General features: G+C 36.1%; 1 protein-coding gene across 2 annotated transcripts in view; it reads right to left on the bottom strand.

Moving 5' to 3' along the window:
* MDGA2 (MAM domain containing glycosylphosphatidylinositol anchor 2) overlaps positions 1-22364 on the bottom strand; it is an 865112-nt gene that overhangs the window by 372609 nt on the left and 470139 nt on the right. For both annotated transcript variants that reach the window (XM_084885031.1, XM_084885032.1), the window contains exon 3: positions 5404-5578. In XM_084885031.1, coding sequence (XP_084741157.1) covers positions 5404-5578 — 175 coding nt within the window. The remainder of the gene's footprint in view (positions 1-5403; positions 5579-22364) is intronic.

Raw genomic sequence — 22364 nt, 5'->3', positions numbered from 1 at the left:
TGTTGCCTCTTGTTTTTGATGATTCCAGAAATTTTAAAATATGTTTTTATTGATTTGAGAGAGAGAGGAAAAAAAGAGGAATACAGAGATATTTCTTTGAGAAGATGGATCAGTTGCCTCCTGCATGACCCCTATTGGGGATTGTGCCTGCAACCTGGCATGTGCACTGAAGAGAAATCTAACCAATGACCTCAACCACTGAACCACACTGGCTGAGTTGATTCCAGTTTTTTTTAAAGTTTCTCTGTACTCTATTGTTTTCTTCAAAACTTATAAATCTTTCCCTTTTTACAAAGTTCCTTTGGTTCAATATCTCACCAAACAAACAAAACATAGAATCCAACAAAAACACTACTCTTTTGTAGGGATTCATTGAGAAGTTGGCAGAAGATAGGAGGTGGTTAGGCATTGAACCAATTCTTCTGATTTTAGACTTAGTTATACTTTACTCTAAGAACTAAATGGTGGCTCCAATTCTTGAGCCTTTTAAAGGTTCTGCCACATAAGCATACCTAGTTCTACCCATTCTGACAGTTTTGATGTATGCTAAGCAGTGGCCATTTCTTGACCTGATTCTTTTCCTTCATAATTGTTTTTCTGCCATCTCCTTTCTCATTCTCTCTGCCCCTATTGCTATGTGTTTTGTTGTTGTGATTGATATTTTATCCTTTTACTATTGTTTTAGTATAGCTGCATAGGAAGAAGACATAAAGAATGCATATGTTTGCCGAAACTGGTCTGGCTCCGCAGTAGAGCGTCGGTCTGTGGACTGAAAGGCCCTGGGTTCGATTCCGGTCAAGGGCATGTACTGTACATTGGTTGCGGGCACATCCCCGGTGGGGCTGTGCAAGAGGCAGCTGGTTGATGTTTCTCTCTCATCGACATTTCTAGCTTTCTATCCCTCTCTCTTCCACTCTATAAAAAATCATTTAAATATATTTAAAAAAAAAAAAGAATGCATATGTTTAAAACAACAAGTTTAGCCCTGGCCATTTGGCTCAGTGGATAGAATATTGGCCTGTGGATTGAAGGGTCCTATGTTCTATTCCAGTCAAAGGCACATGCACAAGTTGTAGGTCGGATCCCAGTGGGGGACATACAGGAAACAGCCTATCAATGATTCTCTGTCATCATTGATGTTTCTATTTCTCTCTCACTCTCCCTTCTGCTCTAAAATCAATAAAAATATGTTTAAACAAAAAAAAAAAAAAAAAAAAACAAACAAAAAAACCAGCAGGTTTAAATAAAATTAATTCTACATGTTTCTCTTAAACATATAGCTATTAGTTTTCAGAATCTCATAAGAAAGTAGCTTCTCAGAATCTGACAACTGGATGCTCAGAGCCTAGTGTAATTAATTGGCTTTTGATAAAAAAAATATTGGTATACATGACTAGGCCAGATATGAAAAAAATTAATTCATTATGTGATTATAAAATCCACCTCTTTATAAATAAACTATTATTAAGGAATTACACTTCAGATAATTATAATGCATTTATAATTTTTAGAAAACAAAGAGATAGGTTATATTAAATTGAGGAACATAATTATATTATTTTTAAAAAATAATAATACAGAACGAATCATATTCTTGATTGAAATAGTAAACAAACAAAAATACATTTTGTAATTGCTTTATAAAATCAAAGTGAATTAATCTTTTTAACATAAGAAATTTTAGAAAATTAAATGGAGAGAATTACTAATTTACAGTATTTAATTTCCTCAAATTCATTAAAATATTGATATAGTGTCACAAATATTTCAAAATATTTGTCTAATAAAAATAACCTCATTCTATATTAATCAATTGTGACAGATTCCTCTTTTCTGAAAGTAAATTTCTTCATCAAAATAATAAGGGGTTATGCCCTAACTCAGTGGTCGGCAAACTCATTAGTCCACAGAGCCAAAAATCAATAGTACAACAACTGAAATTTATTTTGAGAGCCAAATTTTTTAAACTTAAACTTCTTCTAATGCCACTTCTTCAAAATAGACTTAACCAAGCCATGGTATTTTGTGGAAGAGCCACACTCAAGGGGCCAAAGAGCCGCATGTGGCTCCAGAGCCAGTTTACTGACCACGGTCATAACTGGTTTGGCTCACTAGATAGTGAGAATGGTGTCAGGTTTGATTACTGTCAAGGGTGTGTACCTTGGGTGTGGGCACATCTCCAGTAGGGGGTTTGTAGGAGGCAGCTGATCAATGTTTCTCTCTTATCGGTATTTCTGGCACTCTATCTTTCCCCTTTCTTTCTGTAAAAAATCAATAAAATATATTTTTAAAGAATTAAAAAAATATGGGGTTATAACTTTAGATAGGTATTAGCTCTCAAGTCTAGAAAGTAACTATCAGAACATGAAATTTAATGAGATATAATATTTTCACAATTTGGATAATGCTCCAGAACTAGAGATGGCCAGAAAATTAATATTTTATGGGGCAATTTTTATAGGCAACCTATCACAAGAAGTTAAAGGCTAAATTATAATATTAATCATTTAAAAATTGTTATATCCATTCCATAGTTTGCCTCAATTTGTCATTGCAAATATAATCTTTACCTGCAGATTTTTGGGTTTGTTTTGTTTGTTTGTTTGTTTTGGTAATTTTATTTTATGCCCATCTTGTGTTTTAAGTTCTCTTAAGATTGATGCAAGTTCCACTTGTGGAACCAATTTAGAAAATAAAATATAAATGCATCCAGTACAGGTGATTATTCTAAAACCACAACTCCAACAGGAAAATAGCTCCTATTTTTTAGAATTTTCTAAAAATACTTAAAGCAAAGGGCCTGAAGTAAAGTAGCTTACTTGTTTAAAAATATATTTTTAAACATTTTGTGCTTCGGGCCTCTGTCTACTTCATAAAAATGACTATCCAATCAAGTAGTTCCACATCAAATACTAAAAATCCCAGCACTGCTATATGTAACACTGTAATCTCATTTTAGGCACCAAGGCTGCCATATTTAAACATAGCATTAATAAGTTAGTTACCTTCTTAATAACAGTGATAGAACTTGTTTAAACTTGTGAAGTTTCATGTACAGAAAACATACTTACACCTAAAAACTGTCGTCTTCAAGTAGGTGATATTTGGAACAGGTGAATTTATCAAATAGGCCTAATTGTCTCTATTGTGAAGTGTTCTTATCAGTCAGAAATTTTTGCAAAATTACTATCTGAAGGAGTTCATCCAAACCTTTAAGAAACACATAACTCCTGAAAACACATGTCTTGATCCCATGAAGAAAGATTTCTGGCATTCCTTGGAAAATTTACATCCATAGATTCCATAATTGAATATAGTTTATTGTCTTATATAATATAGTATAATTAATATAATATAATATAATATAATATAATATAATATAATATAATAATTTTAGACAGCTTTCTAATAAATCCTGGCCAGCAAAAAAAAAAAAAAATACTGAAAATAGTGCTTCATCATGGTTTGCATCACAGTGATATTTCACTTAAACAATATAGAACAAATGTTAGCTCAGGTTAGTGGGAAACATCCAGAAGTAGGGAACAGAGCTAGCCTTCAGGAAGGTGACACAAGCCTTACACTATCAGGATCTGACAAAACTGGAAGGACCATTGCTACCGTTTCCACCAAAGTATGCAATGGGAACTAAGTCACTGAGGCACTACTGAGTCTGAACAGCCAGAGATATGAACAGATAGAAGAGTGGATGCAATGCAGAATAGTACTGAAAAGGTTTTGTAGGAAGAAGGGGAGAAAGGAATGTTTTTAAACATCCTTAAAAATGTCAGTTCCCTCTTTGTATTAGATTGTTAACCAAAATATATTTTTAAGTTGTTATTATTAAACCTATTGTGGCAATACAAGTCACAAACTCTTATTCATAACCTTTGGGGTGTGTTTTTCAGAATATTTCAGATTTAAGGAAGATAATATGATACATTTACCATGTATTATATGACACACTCAGTTGGACCTGGGGCAAAGTTGTGTAATCAAACGCATTTTTTTCCTGAGTAAAAAATATGATTATTCATACAAAGTACGGTAAATAAACTATATAAAATATCTTCTATTTTTTTTTTTCTATTACAGTTAGTTCAGGTCAGATGTTGCCATCTAACTAGATCATATCAAGTTTTGCTAAAAAAAAAAAAAGTCACCTATAAAATCAAACAATATATATATTGTTCAATTTTCAGAACATTTTAGATTTTAGAATTGTAATTAGGTATTAAAGTTGTGTATTTAAAAAATTACAATAACAAAATGCTTCTATAACTTCTAAGTAGTTATAGAAGCATTTAATTTATTTAAAGTAAATTTAGTTTAAAATTACATATGAATAGAAATACTTAAAAAATTTTAAAGTATATATAACAGGAGAAGGTGTGATACTGAGGTTGGGAAGTGTATGGTAAGGCCAAGCTGTGTGCCAGTGTGGATAGGAAGATGACATGCAGATGCCCAAGTTACTCCAAGAAATGCCTAAGCGGCTAAACAATGGGTTTATTCTCTCTCAGCCTTTCCAGAAAGGAAGCAAGCACCTGAATGTGGAAGGCTACTCACAAATAAAGCCCTGTCACCCAATGTTGAGTCACCTAAATATTAATGATATTCAATATGGGATCTGATAAACAGATCTAGTGTAGTTCTAATCACTTTTCTAACTATGCAAATCCTATCGTGTATTGAATGAAAAGGAAATAGAACAGAATGAAATATAGGTAGTAAACCCGGAATTCTTTACTTGTTACTTATGCCTGAATTACTTTAAGGCAAGAAAAAATCCTGTTATTCCAACACTAAGGAATTAATAAATGAAATTTAAGTTCTTCTAAAGAGACAATGGAATGGTGAATAAACCTGTTAAAAATATCAAAATGATTGCAGGACTTTAATTTGTTTTGGTGGGGAAGAAAGTAAGGAGACCAAAAGGGTTTTGAGTGTATTTGTTAACAGCAAAAAGTGGGAAAATGAGACTAAGAACTAAAGTAAATCAATAAACACTTTCCACGTGGCACATTTTTTGAGGTTCTGACTATTTTCAACAGAGCTGGATCAAAACCAGTCAACACAGAGATTATGGCATTTTACTATCAAATAGCTCTACATATATGATAAGCATTAAAAAAAACAAGGATAGCTAAAATTACACATGTATAAAATTAACAAGCATTCAACACTACTAATTCATTGGTGAAACATTCAATTTTATTTATTGTTTTATTCATTTGGATCTTAAATATTCTTTAAATAATATGTATTATTTTATCATAAAATTATGAAATTTTCTATAGGATATTTTTTTCTTTTGGAAATATATTAAATGAGATATTATCTTATATACCTCTCATTCTCAACTAAATAGTGCTTAATCAGTTTTCTAGAAAATTTACTTACAGTACACATCCACTCTGATTGACTTTATCGCTGGGGACCCCAAGCCATTTTCTGCTTTACAGTAATACCGGCCTCCTTGGTTTCGCTGAATATTTGTAATCCTTAAAGTCTCATTGAAGACACTTGAGTCTTGGAATCTGTCAGAGGCACTTCCTGCTGTTTTGGTCCACCTGATCTGAGCAAGCATCAACAAAGATTGTTACTTTAGGTTGGTTTTCTCAAAGAAATATTAAAAATGAAATCATTTGAAGAATTTTCTTTCAGATCTACTACACTGCCATCCTTGGAAAGTTACTAAAATTTAAAAAGAAAAATTTATACATATACATATACTGTAACTAACTTATAAAATGTTAAGTGCAATGTTATCGTATAGTGTATATAATTTTAATTCAATTGCATAGAATTTATCAATAGCTTAATCAGTGTGGAGGACAAATAAATATAATATAAAAAAGTTAAAAATATGTAGAGTAGTCACCCCTAATATGTAGTTTCACTTTCTCCCATTTCAGTTACTTGTGGTCAACCCCAGTCTGAAATATTTCATGGAAAATTCCAGAAATAAATAATTCCTACGGTTAAATTGCACACTGCTGTTCTGAGTTACATGATGAAATCTCACACCAACCCACTCTATCCTGCCCAGGATGTAAATCAACCCTATCACTTAGTAGCCTTCAGTTATCACATCTACTATTACAATATCACAGTGCTTGTGTTTAAATAAACCTTATGTTTTTAATAATGGTTCCTAGCCCACTCACATAACTTTTATTTTAGTATATTGGTATAATTGACATATCTTTATTATTAGTTTTTATTGTTAATCTCTTACTTTACCTAATTTATAAATTAAGGAGTGCATGTATAAGAAAAAACAGTATATATAGGGTTCCTTACTAGCCACAGTTTCAGGCATCCACTGAGGGTCTTATAAGTACTCCTGAGAGCAAGTAGGGATCTACTGAAGTCAGTTGTAAATACTAATTAGTTTCTCTTTTTTGTTGGGCAGTTAAATTTTTATTCTATATTTTCCCAAACCTGTAAGATTCTTTTAATTTATTAGCATAGGTACTACAAGTAGGCTCTCAATTTCTTTTTGAACAAGCTTCATTATTTTATTTTAATTTTTCTGTTTGATTTGGATAATCCTATATAATAAAAGGCTAATATGCAAGTATACCGAACAGTGGAACATCCAAACAGCTGAACAACCTGTTATTATGACATGTGCTGACCACCAGGGGCACACACAGAACATGGTGGGCATCAACAGCAGGCAACAGAGCACGGAACATGGCAGAGCAGATGAACAGGGGCTCCAGACCAAGGTGAGGCCGTCGCTGTCATAGGGGCGAGCCTCTGGAGGTCACTAAAAATTCTTTGCTGCTGTGCATTGCAGTCCCATCCAGCACTCGCACCTGCTGCTGATGCTAACACCGCTCACACCCACTGCCAGCTCTGGAGCTTTCTCTTGCATCTATTGCCAGCAACAGCCCTGCTCACACTCAGTGCTGGCCCCACTCACACCTGCAGCCAGTGCTGATGCTGCTGCTCACACCCACTTCCAGTGCCTGGTTCCAGTCCTAATCACTCAGGACCATCAGTAGGTGCAAGTGGTGGCTGCAGGCCCCAATTGCCCCTGAGGTCTTCACCACCTCCCCCTGCTCTGAGGGATGATTGGGGAAGCAGACACTGGTCAAACCCTCTGATGGCACTGTCCATGCTCATACCTGCTCATACCTGCAGGGGTGTAGAGAGTGGGCTTAGACCTGCCCCTATGCCCACTGCAGCCTCTCAGCCCACAGTTCCTTTGAAGATGCATGAATGTGTGCACTAGGCCCGTAGTTTAAGAATATTGCTGTAAAGGCTTATTGAGAGTACTAGAGACCCGGTGCATAAAATTTATGCACAGGGAGTGGGTCTCTCTGCCCAACCCTCACCCTCTCACAATCTAGACTTCTGGCTCCTAACCGCTCTCATGCCTGCTACCTGATATCCCCTAACCACTTTGCCTGCCTGCCTCATCACCCCTAACCAATCACCTATCTGTCTCTTGTCCCTAACTGTTTGCCTGATCACCACTAACCTGCCTGACTACCACTATCCATTCTGCCTGCCTTATTGCCCCTAACCATCTCTGCCTCAGCCCCCACGGCAATGGCTTCATCTGGAAGGACATCCAGATGATGTCTAGAAAGTAGTTTGGCTGTCCAGTTTAATTAGAATATTATGCTTTTATTATTATAGATATGTAATTCTTCACACCTGGTTGTTAAAAAAAATTATGGTTTTGCTTTAATAAGCCCACAAATGACTTATCAGTTTTGATAATTAAAATTCACTTTACATCAATAATTATTTCCATAAAATGTGCAAACTTTCCCAAAGAGAACACCTGTAATACACTGCCAAAGCATTTTGAATATATAAAACATTCCATTATAAACAATACTCTTCTTTTAAACACAGCTGTGTAGAGCAGACTTAGTTTTTGCTAGCAATAAAGACACATTTAACTCAAGTTTTGTGCTATTTTAATTTATAAAACCTGAACAAAAGCCACATTATAGTACTGTAAATGATAAGAAGTAAAAATAATTTTTTCTCTTTTTGTACTTGCTGTACAATATATATATTTGCATGTTTTTATTTCTAGATTGAGAAATGGCAGGTGGAAATCCCTGAAAACACAGATGCAGAGCCATGGAAAAAATAGTCTTCAAAATTGAATTCCTGTAATACTACCATTACTTAAGCTATTTTCATATAATATTAAAGTTTATGACCTAGTGACATTAAAAGTATCTTTTAAAAGTTATCCAAATAATTAAAATATCAATATAAATATAATCATATTGCCCTTAATTGTGAGTTAAATGAAAATATTACTTAGAGATGATGAAAACTCAATAATTCACAAAATTAAATATCAAACATTTATTCAACACCTACTCTATGCATGGAGTATACACAGAAGTAAGACATGATTTCTGATTTCAAGTAGTTTATAAGCTGATTACATATATATAAAAGCCTAGGCGACCATTAAACAGATGATCGAACAGGCTATGTGGGGCAATTAGGCTGGCAGGGGGGTTAGTGAGGAGCAACCAAACGGCCAAACAGCAGGCTGTTGGGGGCGACCAGGGTAGTGGGAGTGGGCAGTGAGGTGCAACCAGGTTGGCAGAGGGGGGCAGTTGTTAGGGGCAACCAACCCAGCTTGGGGGGCAATTAGGGGTAACCAGGCTGGCAGGGTGGGAAGTAAGAGGAGGCCAGGTCAGCAGGCGGGGAGCAGTTAGGGACCATCGGGCAGGCAGGCAGGTGGCAGTTAGGAGCCAGTGGTCCCCAATTGTGAGAGGAATGTCCTACTTCTGGTTTAGGCCCAAACCTGGAGATCAGACCTAAACCAGCAGTCACACATGCCCCAAGGAGTCCCAGATTGGTGCAGACTGGGTTGGGGGGACACCCCCTAGGCACAAATTTTGTGCACTGGGCCTCTAGTATGCTCATAAAAGCACAGGATATAATTAGGGCCCTGGTTCGATAAGTGTTAGTTATCTTTGATAACTAACATTTCCATAGTGAAATCTAGGATTCTATTTTTATTCAAATTTCAAAATCAGAAGCCAACCACGTAAGAAAAACTTAAATAAACAAATTATATATATATATTTCTCATAAAGAAATATGCCAATTGTAAGATAATAGATATTTCTAAGATAAAAATCCTACCTAATAAAAGAATGATATGCAAATTAACCACCACTCTGCTACACTCACAAGCCATGCCCACCAGCAACACCCATCAGCTAATCAGAGCAAGTATGCAAATAAACCCAACCAAGATGGCTATAGCCACAGAGAGCAGGAGGGAGACTTGGGTTTCCCAGGCAACGGGAACATCCTCCGGACCCAGGCTGCTCCTAGCCTGTAGGCCCATAGGCCCTGAGTGGCAGGGGTCCCAGAATGCCCCCTGGCCACACAGAGCCTATGAGTGCAGGCGCCAAGTGGCTGGGGGTGGGGCGGGGCAGGAACATTGCTGCCCCACCTGCAGCCACTTGGGAATGCTCAGCACCAAGTGGCAGTTTGGGTCCAAGCTCCCAGCCTGGGGTCTCAAAATGGCAGAAGCGTGTGGAACCATGCAGAGATCCCCTCCCGGCCCAGCCTGGGTTCTCAGCCACTGAATCACACCAGCCAGGTAGATATGGAGCTATCTGAAATGTTTCTTTTTTATATATATTTTATTGATGTTTTACAGAGAGGAAGGGGAAGGGATAGAGAGCTAGAAACATCTATGAGAGAGAAATAATAATCAGCTGCCTTCTGCTCAGTCTCCACTGGGTATGTGCCCCCAAGTACATGGCCTTGAATCAAATCTGGGACCCTTGAGTCTGCAGGCCGTTGTTCTATCCACTGATCCAAACAAGTTAGGGCTGTCCAATATGTTAAAGAAAAAACCCTATCTAATAAAGGGGAGGGCATTTGGGTGTGACCAGGCTGTCAGGGGAGGGCAATTGGGGATGATCAGGCAAGCAGGAGAGCAGTTAGGTGTCTATCAGGCTGGCAAGGGAGTGGTTAGGGGTGATCAGGCAGGCAGGCAGGTGAGCAGTTGGGAGCCAGCAGTCCTGGATTGTGAGAGGGATGTCAGACCGCCTGTTTAGGCCTGACAGTCGTACATCCCCTGAGAGGTCCCAGATTGGAGAGGATGCAGGTTGGACTGAGCCACACACACACCGCCATGCAGGAATTTCGTGCACCGGACTCTAGTAAAATATAATTTCAATTAAAATAGTTAGTGTCCTTTGACTATCATAATAAGCAAAATTGATTTTGAAAAATGAATATTTCATTAAATAAAAAGTAAGTTCAGGATAAAAACTTAGGGTGAAAAATAGCACTTTCAGATATTATAAATACATTATTAAGCTATGATGATTAAGTTGTATATTACTGGTACAATACTGGAAATTGTTTGGGAATAGGGGAAGGACCAAGACCATGAGTACACTTATGTGTGTTGGTGTGTGTGTGTGTGTGTGTGTCTGTGTGTGTGTGTGTGTGTGTGTGTGTGTGTGAGAGAGAGAGAGAGAGAGAGAGAGAGAGAGAAGAGAGAGAGAGAGAAGAGAGAGAGAGAGAGAGAGAGAGAGAGAGAGAGAGAGAGAGAGAGAGAGAGAGGTAAGAGAAAGGGAGGAGACAGGTATCAAACTTTTTGGTATTTAAAATTAAGGACTACAAATAGTTGTTGTTTTTTTATTTGTATATCCATTCATAATTATATTAGAAATAAAAACCCGAGACCATGTTAAAATACACATTAACTCATTTTAAATTATATTAATAAACTCACAAAATGTTGATATAAATAACATTTTAAATGAGAAAAACATATTTTCCAAAACAAAAAATAATTGAGTAAAAACAATCAAATTGTTTTATAAGTCTTCAAATCTCATTAATATTTAATTTCCTTGTAAAACACTCAGCTGAATAATCATATCAATTCTGTATGCAACCTGTTGCAGCATGTTGTTTTGTTTGAAACATTTGAAGAAAATCTGACATTTATTTGGTTGCTAAGGGAAAAAATATTTCAATAGCCTTTTCAGGTAATTGTGAATAGTCTTCTTTAATATCACACTAAAATTCTGTAAGTGGTAGTTTCCTAACTTTGAATGCAAAGTGGAATCTGTAACCATATCAATGACTTTTAGATACTTTGTTACATTAAAACCCATTGGTCTATCCTGAACTTTGTATACATTTTTTATTCATACATGATTTCATAACACTGTGCATTAGTCATTTGAATAATATAAATTCACTGAGTTATGCAGATCTTTCAAATATTGACATATTTCATTACACATTAGAAGTCATATTTATTAATATCATCATGAATCTCTTTAGAATAATCTTTAAAGCATTGAAAAGCTGCCAAACTTTTCCAAATTTTATCATTAGTAACAAACATTGCTTTGGTGTTTTCTTTGGAATGGCAGTTTTATTTCATTCATATTTGATATTTGCCAAATACCCATTATTGAATAACTGTACCTTGTATAACAATCACTCTTTTAAATTAAAAACACTAGTCTATAAAAAAAAGTGGCTAATTCACTGCAAAGCTTAAACACACTAGTCCTTACTTACTTAAGACAACAGGGTACTTTAATAAGTAGCATAAATATTTTATAGGAATTTCCATTTTGCCACTCAGAATATTAAAAATACAGTAGTCAAATTTCAAAATGTCAAACATTTTTCCTCTACTTATAAAAAGTAAGTACTAAAAGGAAATATTCTTGCATCACAGAAAGACATGTCTATTCATTGAGAGGGCTTAACAATTTATATGTCTAATTGATGAGAAAAGAAGCCCCAGACATATTCTGATAAAAGTTGTGACTTCAAAGTCTACAAAGAAAATTTTATGGGCTTCCAGGCAGAAAGGATGTCTGATCCTTTTCATTCCCTAAAGTTGACTCTACCCTTTCTTTATGTTAGAAACCCAAATTATTCATTGAGATCATGGCTGCCCAGGACAGAGAAAACATTTTCCAGTTGACCCATTAGATTAGGTTCTTGCCTGTGTGTTTCAAGCAAAAATGTCCTAATAGAAAAACAGGACGTAAAATTTTGCTCATTTCAGCACATTTTCACTGGTTCACATATTGGACCATGAGCTTATTTGGAATAAAAATAAAGCACAGAGGCAAAACCGGTTTGGCTCAGTGGATAGAGCGTCGGCCCCTGGACTGAAAGGTCCCAGGTTCGATTCTGGTCAAGGGCATGTACCTTGGTTGCTGGCACATCCCTAGCAGGGGGTGTGCAAGAGGCAACTGATTGATGATTCTCTCTTATCGATGTTTCTAACTCTCTATCCCTCTCTCTTCCTCTCTGTAAAAAATCAATAAAATATATTTTAAAAATAAAAAATAAAGCACAGAGAAGCAATTAAATAAAAATATGAATTTCTGACATCACAAAGTTGTACCTAAGTGCCATAAACTATTTATAGCTCTGTACTTCCACATGAGAAATAAGTCAAATTATACTTTATGTTATATTTTCTGGGGATTTTATATGACTCAGAGCCAAATAAATAAACTGAATCTGAAACCTTTAATTTTGAAAATATATTTTAAAAGCACTTAACATTAATACATCATCATTTGATAGATAAAGCATGGTTCACCTGGATAAAATACAACATACAATGTAAGTACTGAATAAAATTTCTTAAAATAAAAAAGACCTAGAATAAGATTTGTAATATCCTAGTAAAACCTGGTGATTTGGAGCCAGTAGAGGATACAAAAAAGGAGATAAAACTCCTAACGCCATGTGAGAAGGAAAAGGAAGGAGAGAAGTAAGTTGTCTAAAATCTTAAACTCCCAGAAAGTTAGAAGAGGGAAAAGTGTTTCTCTATAAGAGACACAATAGGTAATTTGTTTAGAAATACCAATAGAATCATAAATGTCCAATTAAAATAATTTTGAATGCACAATTCCAGTAATGGGAGGGAAAATGAGATAAAAGTGAAAAGAATAGAAATTTTATAAAATGACAAAATTAAATCAAAGGAAAAAGAGAAATTATATAATTCTATATAATAAAAGCCTAATATGCAAATTGATGGAATGGCAAAATGACCAGACAGAACAACTGGTCCCTTTAGCATCCACTAACCACCAGGGGGAAGGCACTCAACACAGCAGATGCCCACAGCCTACAGGCCCACTGCCAGCCAAGGTGGATGACAGTGGGGGGAGCCCAATGGCCCTGCTGGTCACCCCGCAGAGGAAGGCGATTGTGGAGGTGGCAGAGGGCAGAGCCGGTGAGTGGACAGCACCAGACCAGCCAAGTTGGGTGCCAGCAGGGACCCCCGGTTGTCCCCCAGATTGGCCCTGATCACTGGCCAGGGCTAGGGATGCTCCCTGTGCACAGAGTTCATGCACTGGGCCTCTAGTTTTAAATAAATAAGAACCATAGAGTACGAGAAAGATGGAAACAGTTGCATCGGTCATAGTTTAAATGTGAACAGATTGATTTGCACATTACAAGAGACTATTAAACTGGATTTAAAAGTAAAAAGTTTAATCGTATATGCTGTTTACCAAATATTTATGTCTCTATATAAATATAATTATATAAATTATAATATACTTATATAATTTAAATGTTTATAAAACATACTAGTATAATGTATGCATATAATTTGTATATTATATGATAATTAGACTTAAAAGTAAAAACAAGTTTTTATGCTATTTACCAAGTATATATAATTTAATATATATTAAAACAGGGTGGCAATAAAAGATTGGAAGCAAGATTGGGGGGGAAAAAGACGTGGACAAAGTGGTAACAGAAATATGTAAATTATAATCAATCAGTAAGCAGTGACAATATATACAATAAGATTAAATTAATAAGAAATTTGCAATTAAAAACATTAACAGGGAAAAAAGGCCATTATTTTATGTGATGTTAAAAGTCACAACTGATAGCAAAAATATTTTTATTAATTTGTATGCAATAAAGTACATAATAACTAAAGTTATAAGATAAATTAAAAACCAAAGTATCTGAGAAACACAAAGCTGCAGAGGGAAATTCCAATACTTATGTAAGAAGTAGACAATTCTATTGTAGAAGATACAGGTTTTTTTTAATTCAGCATAAAAATAAGTCAAACAGAGAATATAATTTGTAATATCCTAGTAAAATATATAATCAGCATAAAATATATAATCAGCATATAATTCAAATAGAAAATTAAAAGTTGCTAACTATCTAGATGTTAATGAATAGGAAGCAGTTCATGCTATAAAGTCTATGAATCCAGTGAAAGGAGCACAAAGAGGAAAACATAAACCTTAAATATCTCCTGTGATAAGGAATAAATAAATAAGAATAAAAAAAGCATTCATCTCATTTATTTTAATTTAATGTAGGTTGGTGAACTCTAAACTAAACTAATATTTGTTACGCAAGAACTGAAGAACTAATTCATCATTATTTTAATTTCTTCACCTGAAGTGTCCTATGAGCTAGCCTGGCATAGGTGCACAGAATATCATTGGAGAAGCAATAAAACACACAGGGAGTACCACCAGAAGACCTCATGGATAATTCAACTCTGGATTCCAGCAATTAATTTAGTAGATAATCCACATATATCTGTTGAATGAGTTTATAGCACTTAAACTGATATTTGGGGTGGTGGATATAGTCGTAAGATAGACAATGAACAGTGATTTATACAAGATGAAAGTTAGATTCAGTCCTGTACTTAAAAAGAAAAATCTGGAGTGAGGCAAATCAATGTGTATTTAATGGCTCTGCTCAGAGGCTCAAGCCACAAGATGCCAGCAGGGGAGGACTTATAACACTCAATGCAGAAGCTGCTCCCTGTTGGTCATTCTGCTCTCACCGGGGAGCACTGCTCATCCAGAAGCCAGGCTCATGGCTAGCAAACCCAGTGGCAGTGGTGGGAGCCTCTCCTGTCTCCGCTGCAGGCGAGCTCTAAGGAGTGAGGCATCCCAGACTGCGAGAGGGATGTCTGACTGAAGGGTCCCAGACTGCGAGAGGGTGCAGGCCTGGCTGAGGGACCACCCCTCCCACCCAGTGCATGAATCTATGAATTTTGTACACCAGGCCTCTAGTAATAAATATAACATAAATTAACTTAAATATATTTGTAAGATAAACAAGTAAACTTATACCATTTAAGGTATTAAAAAAACAAAACAAAAAACAGCAGCACATTTATAGAAAAATGAGAATTTTTAGCATTAGGCTTGACAATAATGTTTGTAATTATAGTAGTCTACTGTTCTAAGAGATAAATTGAACCAGGTTGTGCCAAATAAATACTTCAGTGCAATTCTGTGTTTTCTAGTAATTCATCTAAAATGTCAAAAAAGAGACTACCCATTCTTTGGGGAGGGAAGAGGGACTAGAGATGGAGCTAATAATCAATCACATCTACATGATGGAGTCTCGTGGAAATCCCTACACTGGACTTGGACAGTGTCCAAGGTGGTGAACGAGCCACCTGCCGAGAGAAGGTGGTGCATCTGTAGAGACAGGCTCCTGCATTGCATTTTACAGAGGAAGATCCTCTGGGCATGGCCTTCTGCTCTCTCCCTCTAATTGTTCACATACTTCCTTTATAATAACCTGGAAAAAGTTGGACTCTGGTTAGAAGTAGAGTGGAGCAATGCTGATAAAGGCAAGCATGATGCAAGCCATCTAGTAGGAGGATATTTTATTAGTCCAAAAAACAGTAAACTGTGGAGGAGACTATTTTACTGTAATTAAGAACCACTAAATGGTTTCAGGATTTAACAAGCATCAGGTTTCTTCTAAAAATAGCCAGTATTTATTAATGGCTTACTCTGGCAAATGCTTTATTAAGATATATCATTTAATCCTCATAGCTATCATATCAATCAGATACTATATTTCCATTTTAAAGATAAGCAACTGATGCTGAAAACATTAAAACGATTTTCCCACAACGAGCAGCGGCAGGAGCTGGAATTGAAATTTCATGCTATTTGAAATCATAGTCTGTTTTTGGCCTCACTCTGGTACCATTAACAGAGACACACAGGTGGATTCAATTCCAGTTATTTTGAAGAAACGTATTCCAATAACAAGAGAAAATGGATGGCTGCTTTTACTCTTGGTAAAGAGAGCACACATTATTCAACTTTACTGACCCACTGTAACATTTTCTACCATATTTATATTTCCATCTAATTGAAATGGAGAGATGAAAAATAAAGCACAAACTTAACCTGTATAGCCTCACCTGGGATTCTTAGGACTGAATGTTCCTGAGACAAAAAAAGAAATAAAAGGAATTTGAATTTGTATTCAGTGCAAAGAAGGGAGACGATGAGGAATTTATAGTGGAAAGAGAAGTCTATATGAGAAGCTTGTGCTATGACAGTGGTTTCCACAAACAACAGGAAATTGGTAGGATATATCTTCAACACTTCAGTAACTTAAAGACATGTTTTCAATAAGCGTTACAGATTTTCATTTTTGTCCAAATATAGTAAAAATCAAATGGATTATAAAAATAATATGGAAATTGTCCCAAATGACTATGGGATACAGTTCATTGGTTGCTGATCATCTCTTCCAACTTTTGAGTAGGATGCCTTCTTATAATTCAGAGACCAGAAAGATTAAAAACTACATTCACCAGACTCCTTTCTACTAAGGTTACAGACAGAATTTGGGTTTTATCAAGAACAATTCAGAAACATATTAAGTGGGAAGAGAGGTATTTTGTGAGGAATCAACTTTTATAGGTAAGAGTTATAGTCAGTGTGGTTATGAAGCAAAACCAACAGTTCTGGAGTGAACTTCTCAGGCCCTGAATCACAAATAAGACGTATTTTTCTTGAATCTGCTGGTTGGAAGAGTTACTTTGTAATTCTAACGGAAAAAAATCTTTATTGAGCAAAGGCTGCGATGTCATTTTGGGATTTTTCCTATAGGCCCAGCCTTAGGGCCTTTTGCAACTCTTACAATTAGTTTTGTAAGGAACTAATTATCTACATTAATCCATTTATGCTTAAACTAGCTAGAATAGATTTTGTTATCTGCAACTGAACCCTGACTGATAAATTCTTTTTCTCCTCATTCTCATCTGCCCTTCATAAGCTTCACCATCAAAGCCCAGGACCCACAGAGTAAAGAGAAGTTCCTCTAGAGCAGTGGTTCTCAACCTTTTTAATGCCGAGACCCTTTAATACAATTCCTCATGTTGTGGTGACCCCCAACCATAAAATTATTTTCGTTGCTACTTCATAACTGTAATTTTGCTACTGTTAATGGATCATAATGTAAATGTCTGTGTTTTCTGATGGTCTTAGGCTTTACAGCAGCTGTTTTCAGCCTGGGGGTTTTGACCCATAGGTTGAGAACAGCTAGCAGGGTTGCCATCAGAACCACTGCTCTTGAGGCCTCCATCCTCCAGATGCATGCTCCTCTTCTTGGAGTTATGTGTGTTTGTATTTGCTGGAGACTATTATATTCATACCACAAGTATAAATGACCATCATAAAATATAACTGACCACTAGAATTAGTATATTGACACAAACTCTTGGTTGCCTAAGTATTATCAATTCTCAAGTTTAATGATGTTTTCCAATCCTATAATTTTAATGAGAGGAAGAGAGAAGATGAAGAATATGTCTTTCCTGGTAAATGGAGAGAGAAGTGGCACCATTAAGAGAATGCAAACATAAGTCATATTCTGCTACATAGAAACATTTTAGGAGCTGCGTGAAATGTGTGGAAGCTGCTCTTGATGATGCATAAAGACTTTAATGTGTCTTAGATTGAAGGTAAATAAGCTCTATTATAAAAGAGATTCAGACTCAGTATTTAAGGCATCAGCATATTTAATTTCAATCACTTATTTTCTGAAATTTAAAGCTAACTGCTCTTTGATAATAAATTATGTTACAAGTTTATTTATCTGTGTAAAGATAAAAATCTACATAAAAACTTTGTTTCATCCAGACATCAATGAAGGTTTATTTCACAATATTTAGAATCAATTACATATGAAAAGCTAAAATATATATCAGGAAAAATGTAAATGAAATGCTTATTACAAAATTGTTATATCACAATGTATGTCAAAAATTCAATGCTTACCATACAGATTTTCTTATCTCCCCCCCACCCCCCAACAACAACCTGGTTTGTAAGCCAACAAATATGAAGAAATACATTTCATTTGTATTAGAGTATTGTCCTTAATTTTAAAGGGGAAAAAAGTCAGAATTTCCAGTTTTAAGCCTCAGTTGCCACTTCTTTAAATTTGTCTCATAGTTTGAATATTCTTCATGTGATATCTGATATGAGTGCATCTGGGATGTAGGATGTGAGGTGAAGCAATAAGTAAAGAAAGCAAATGAGAGATTGCCAATCTTAAATACAAATGAGAGACTGCTCTAGAAAGTGTGATATGAAGCACAGGGAAAGTACCTTTCTTTAGTTTTATAAAGGAACAATGTAATGATCACCCACAACTGCCCTCCCCTGCTGGCCATTTTGTGGCAGCCATCTTGTGTCTACATGGCAACAGCCATCTTTGACCACATGGGAGTGTCCATCCTGTGTGAAGGAGTTACAGTCCATTTGCATATTACTCTTTTATTGGATAGGATTCCTTAAGTAAACAAAATAATAAAGACTTTTGAGCTCATTACTCCAAATGTATATCCATTAGCACCACCTCTATGCATAACACTAAGTTAAGAAGTCCCAAGATATCAAGAATATCCAAACAGTCAATACCTTTTGGTTACAACACATTGAGAATACAAAACCAAAAAGGAAATAGATGTGCCCTGGCTAGTGTTGCTCAGTTGGTTGAGCATTCTCCCATGCATGGAAAGATTGCCTTTCAATTTCTGGTCAACACATATGCCCAGGCTGTAGGTTTTGTCCCTGGTAACAGGAAGCTACAGATTTATGTTTCTCTCTCTCTCTCTCTCCCTGCCCCTTCTTCTCTCTAAAATCAATAAATGCATAGTTTTTTAAAAAGAGGGCTAAATATATGTTGAATTTATCAAGTAATAGGATATGACATGATGCTACCATGAGACTTAGAGAAAAAAAATTTGTTTCTTCTAATAAATTCATTCAGACATTATTTCATGTAAAATGTAATCTTGTTACAAGTCTCACTGAAAAGTAAATATAATTCACATCAAACTCTATTATAATAGAGGTAAAATGCAAATTGACCCTCATGCCCTCACAAGATGGCTGCCTATGACCAGGTCAGCAGGGGGGTTATTGAGGGACGACCAAACAACTGAACAAGCAGGCTACATGGGGTGACCAGGCTGATGGGAGTGGGGGGAATGAATGGAGACCAGACCAGCAGGGGAGGCAGTTGGAGGTGACCAGGCCAGCAAGGGGGACAGTTGGGAGTGACCAGGCTGGCAGAGGGGGGCAATAAGGAGTGACCAAGCCTGCAGGGTGGGGCTGGGGGGGAGGCAGTTAGGAGCAATCAGGCTGGCATGGGGCCAGTTAGGGGAAATCAGGCAGGCAAGCAAGTGAGCAATTAGGAGCCAGCGGTACTGGGGATTGGGCTTAAACTGGCAGTGGGACATCCCCCAAGGGGTCCCCGATTGGACAGGGTTCAGGCTGAGCTGAGGGGACCCTCCATACATGAAATCCATGCATCAGGCCATGCATCAGAAAATGCTAACTTAGATCAAATAGTATTTTAAACAGATATATATTTTTATTTTTCTCTAACATTCATTTGATGAAAGTCATTTTATTTTGTGACTGCAGTCAATCTATAATAATAAAAGCGTAATATGCAAATCAACAAAATTGCCCAACAGTGGAACGACCATCCAGAACACCTTTTGGACAAAGCTGGGGTTGTGAGGGCTGAGGTAGCTGTGGCTGTGAAGGCCTACTCTTACATGAATTTCATGCATCAGGCCTCTAGTTATTATATATTTACATAGTTAGCTTAATTGTCTCTAACTAGGAAATGAGTGTTCATATATGTAATCATTTCAACATGTAATTATGATACCTAATTATATAAATATAGGGTATATTCAAATAATCAAAATCTTCATTATCTTATTGATTTCAAATGAGTGCTGAAAAGAAAAGGTTCAATTATCACTTAGAATCCCATTTTCATATTGCTTACTTTCCAAAGTTAACTTAAGATTTGAGAGAAAAATAGGCAGAAGATAAGGACATAAATCTTACATATCCTATCAGGCCACAGAATAACTTTCACTTTATTACATTCTATGACATGCCAAAATGCCTATTAGTGAAATCACACTATTACTTGACACTCACTTAATGTACTCATTTATAAGAAAAGGTTTGTATGCCTTCTGGATAAAGGACTTTTTATTCTGTTCTTTAGAACTAATCATAGAAAGAATACTGTGAACAACTAATACCATGTTTCCCCAAAAATAAGACACCCTCCGATAATAAGACCCCCTTACAAGTTTCCTTCTGAGTGAAATATAAGGCATCACCCCCAAAAATTAGGCCCCCCTAGGCTAAACATGAGAGATTGGTTCACTGATTCTGAAAGAAATGGAGTCACAAGAAATTCACCAGGAAATTCAGGAATTGGATTGTTATGATGATGTTCCAGAAGATGATGACATGATTGTCATTGAATAAATCAGTAAATTCTTGATTCTGTAGGATTCAGTTTGTCTGGTTTGTGTTGACAACTACCGTACTTCCGTACCGTATACAGGTAATAAATTTCCTTTATTTTCATTTAACAATAAATGTGTACCGTATTCTTCTTCGTGGAAAAATAAGACATCCCCTGAAAATAAGACCTAGCACATCTTTGGGAGCAAAAATTAATAAAAGACACTGTTTTATTTTCGGGGAAACAGGGTAGCAACTCAAATAATGTAGGCAGAAAGGAATCATAAAAATCTATTCTCCACAATCTTTGCTAAATGAATAGATTAATAACACAATCTATCTTAGTTATACCAGATCTTTTGAAAAGAGAAGGATTAAATGTTGACAATTTTTTTGGGAGGTGTAAAACCAGGGAAATAAAGATGAGGTAATGTGGTGGGAAGTGATAATTGAGGCCAGAAAAGATGTGAGGCAATACAAAGGATATGTTGCTTGTGATGTGCCTTTTTTTCTGTATGGCAGGATTATCTGGAAGCTTTGCAAAGGGGAAACATACTTTCATTGCAGTTCACTGAGGGGAGAAATAAAGACAAATTTATCTGCTTTATTTCTTCCTGTCTCCTGCTGCCTATTTGTCTTGATTAATGCCAAGAAGAACTAACATTTCTGAACCTCATCCCTGGTCTCAAGTCATATCTAAAGGCCTGGAAATGGCTTTGGATATCAAGGACTTTACTGATGCCAATGCTGAGGTCCAATAGTCAAGAAAAAGAAACTGAACAATCAATTGTTCAGTCAGTGAAAATGGGGTTATAAAACAAAAATCCATTATTGGGAGAAAGTGGTGTTATTACACCATAGACATTCCAAAGAACAAAGCTGAAGGATACAACGACTTTAGTAGGACATGTTTAGAAGTAATTGGTGTTTGAGAAAAGTCTTAAGTGGATTATATGGATGAAGATTGAGAGTCATAAGCTATTTCTGGGATAGCTAAAAAAGAAGGATTCCCCTCCCCCCCCCCACCCCCCCATGGATTTGTAAAACCAATGAATACTGACTTGGGTAATGATGTCTTCCCAAATGCCCTTCTAGGTGATGGGTAAGGATCGATGATGCAATGATTGCTGGCACATTATAGCACCCCATGGATGATGGTTATATGGATGAATAGCTCCTCAATGCTTTCCCGGAGGGGAATAACAGGGTAGCTAACATTGCCCACTTTAGCAAAGTATTAAAATAACCAACAATCAACTTATTTAAAAATATTAAAAACAAGTTAATATGCTGTATTTTTAGGGGGGAGGAGCTAATATTTCAAGAAACTTTTTTCCTGATCCAGGCTTTAAAGTATAAAGGAGAGCCTCTATGAAAATGCACTCTTGAACCCTGCTTGCAATACTTGCAATGGGCCAATTTAAAATTTCCTTCTCACCCAGTTCTTAGAAATTTGTTAGCAAGTTATCTTTTTTTTTAATTTCCCTAATTCTTTTTTATCTTTTTTATTGACTAAAGTTTTACATAAGTCTCCTTTTCCTTCAATTGACCCTCCACACCCCCCCCAAGCCATTTCTACCCTGGGCAAGCCCTTACCACCACCACCACCACCCCCCCGCCCCCCCAGTGTCTATGTCCATTGGTTATGCAAATATACATGCAAACAAGTCCTTTGGTTTCTCTCTAATGTAACGTAATAGTACAAAAACCCTGAATATGCAGTAGCTACAATATTCAGGTTCCCATAAAAGTAGCTAT

The sequence above is a fragment of the Pipistrellus hanaki genome, assembly GCF_964339955.1.
Source record: "Pipistrellus hanaki genome assembly, chromosome: 1".
In the NCBI taxonomy this organism is placed as follows: domain Eukaryota; kingdom Metazoa; phylum Chordata; class Mammalia; order Chiroptera; family Vespertilionidae; genus Pipistrellus; species Pipistrellus hanaki.
This window is presented reverse-complemented; position numbering and strand designations above follow the sequence as displayed.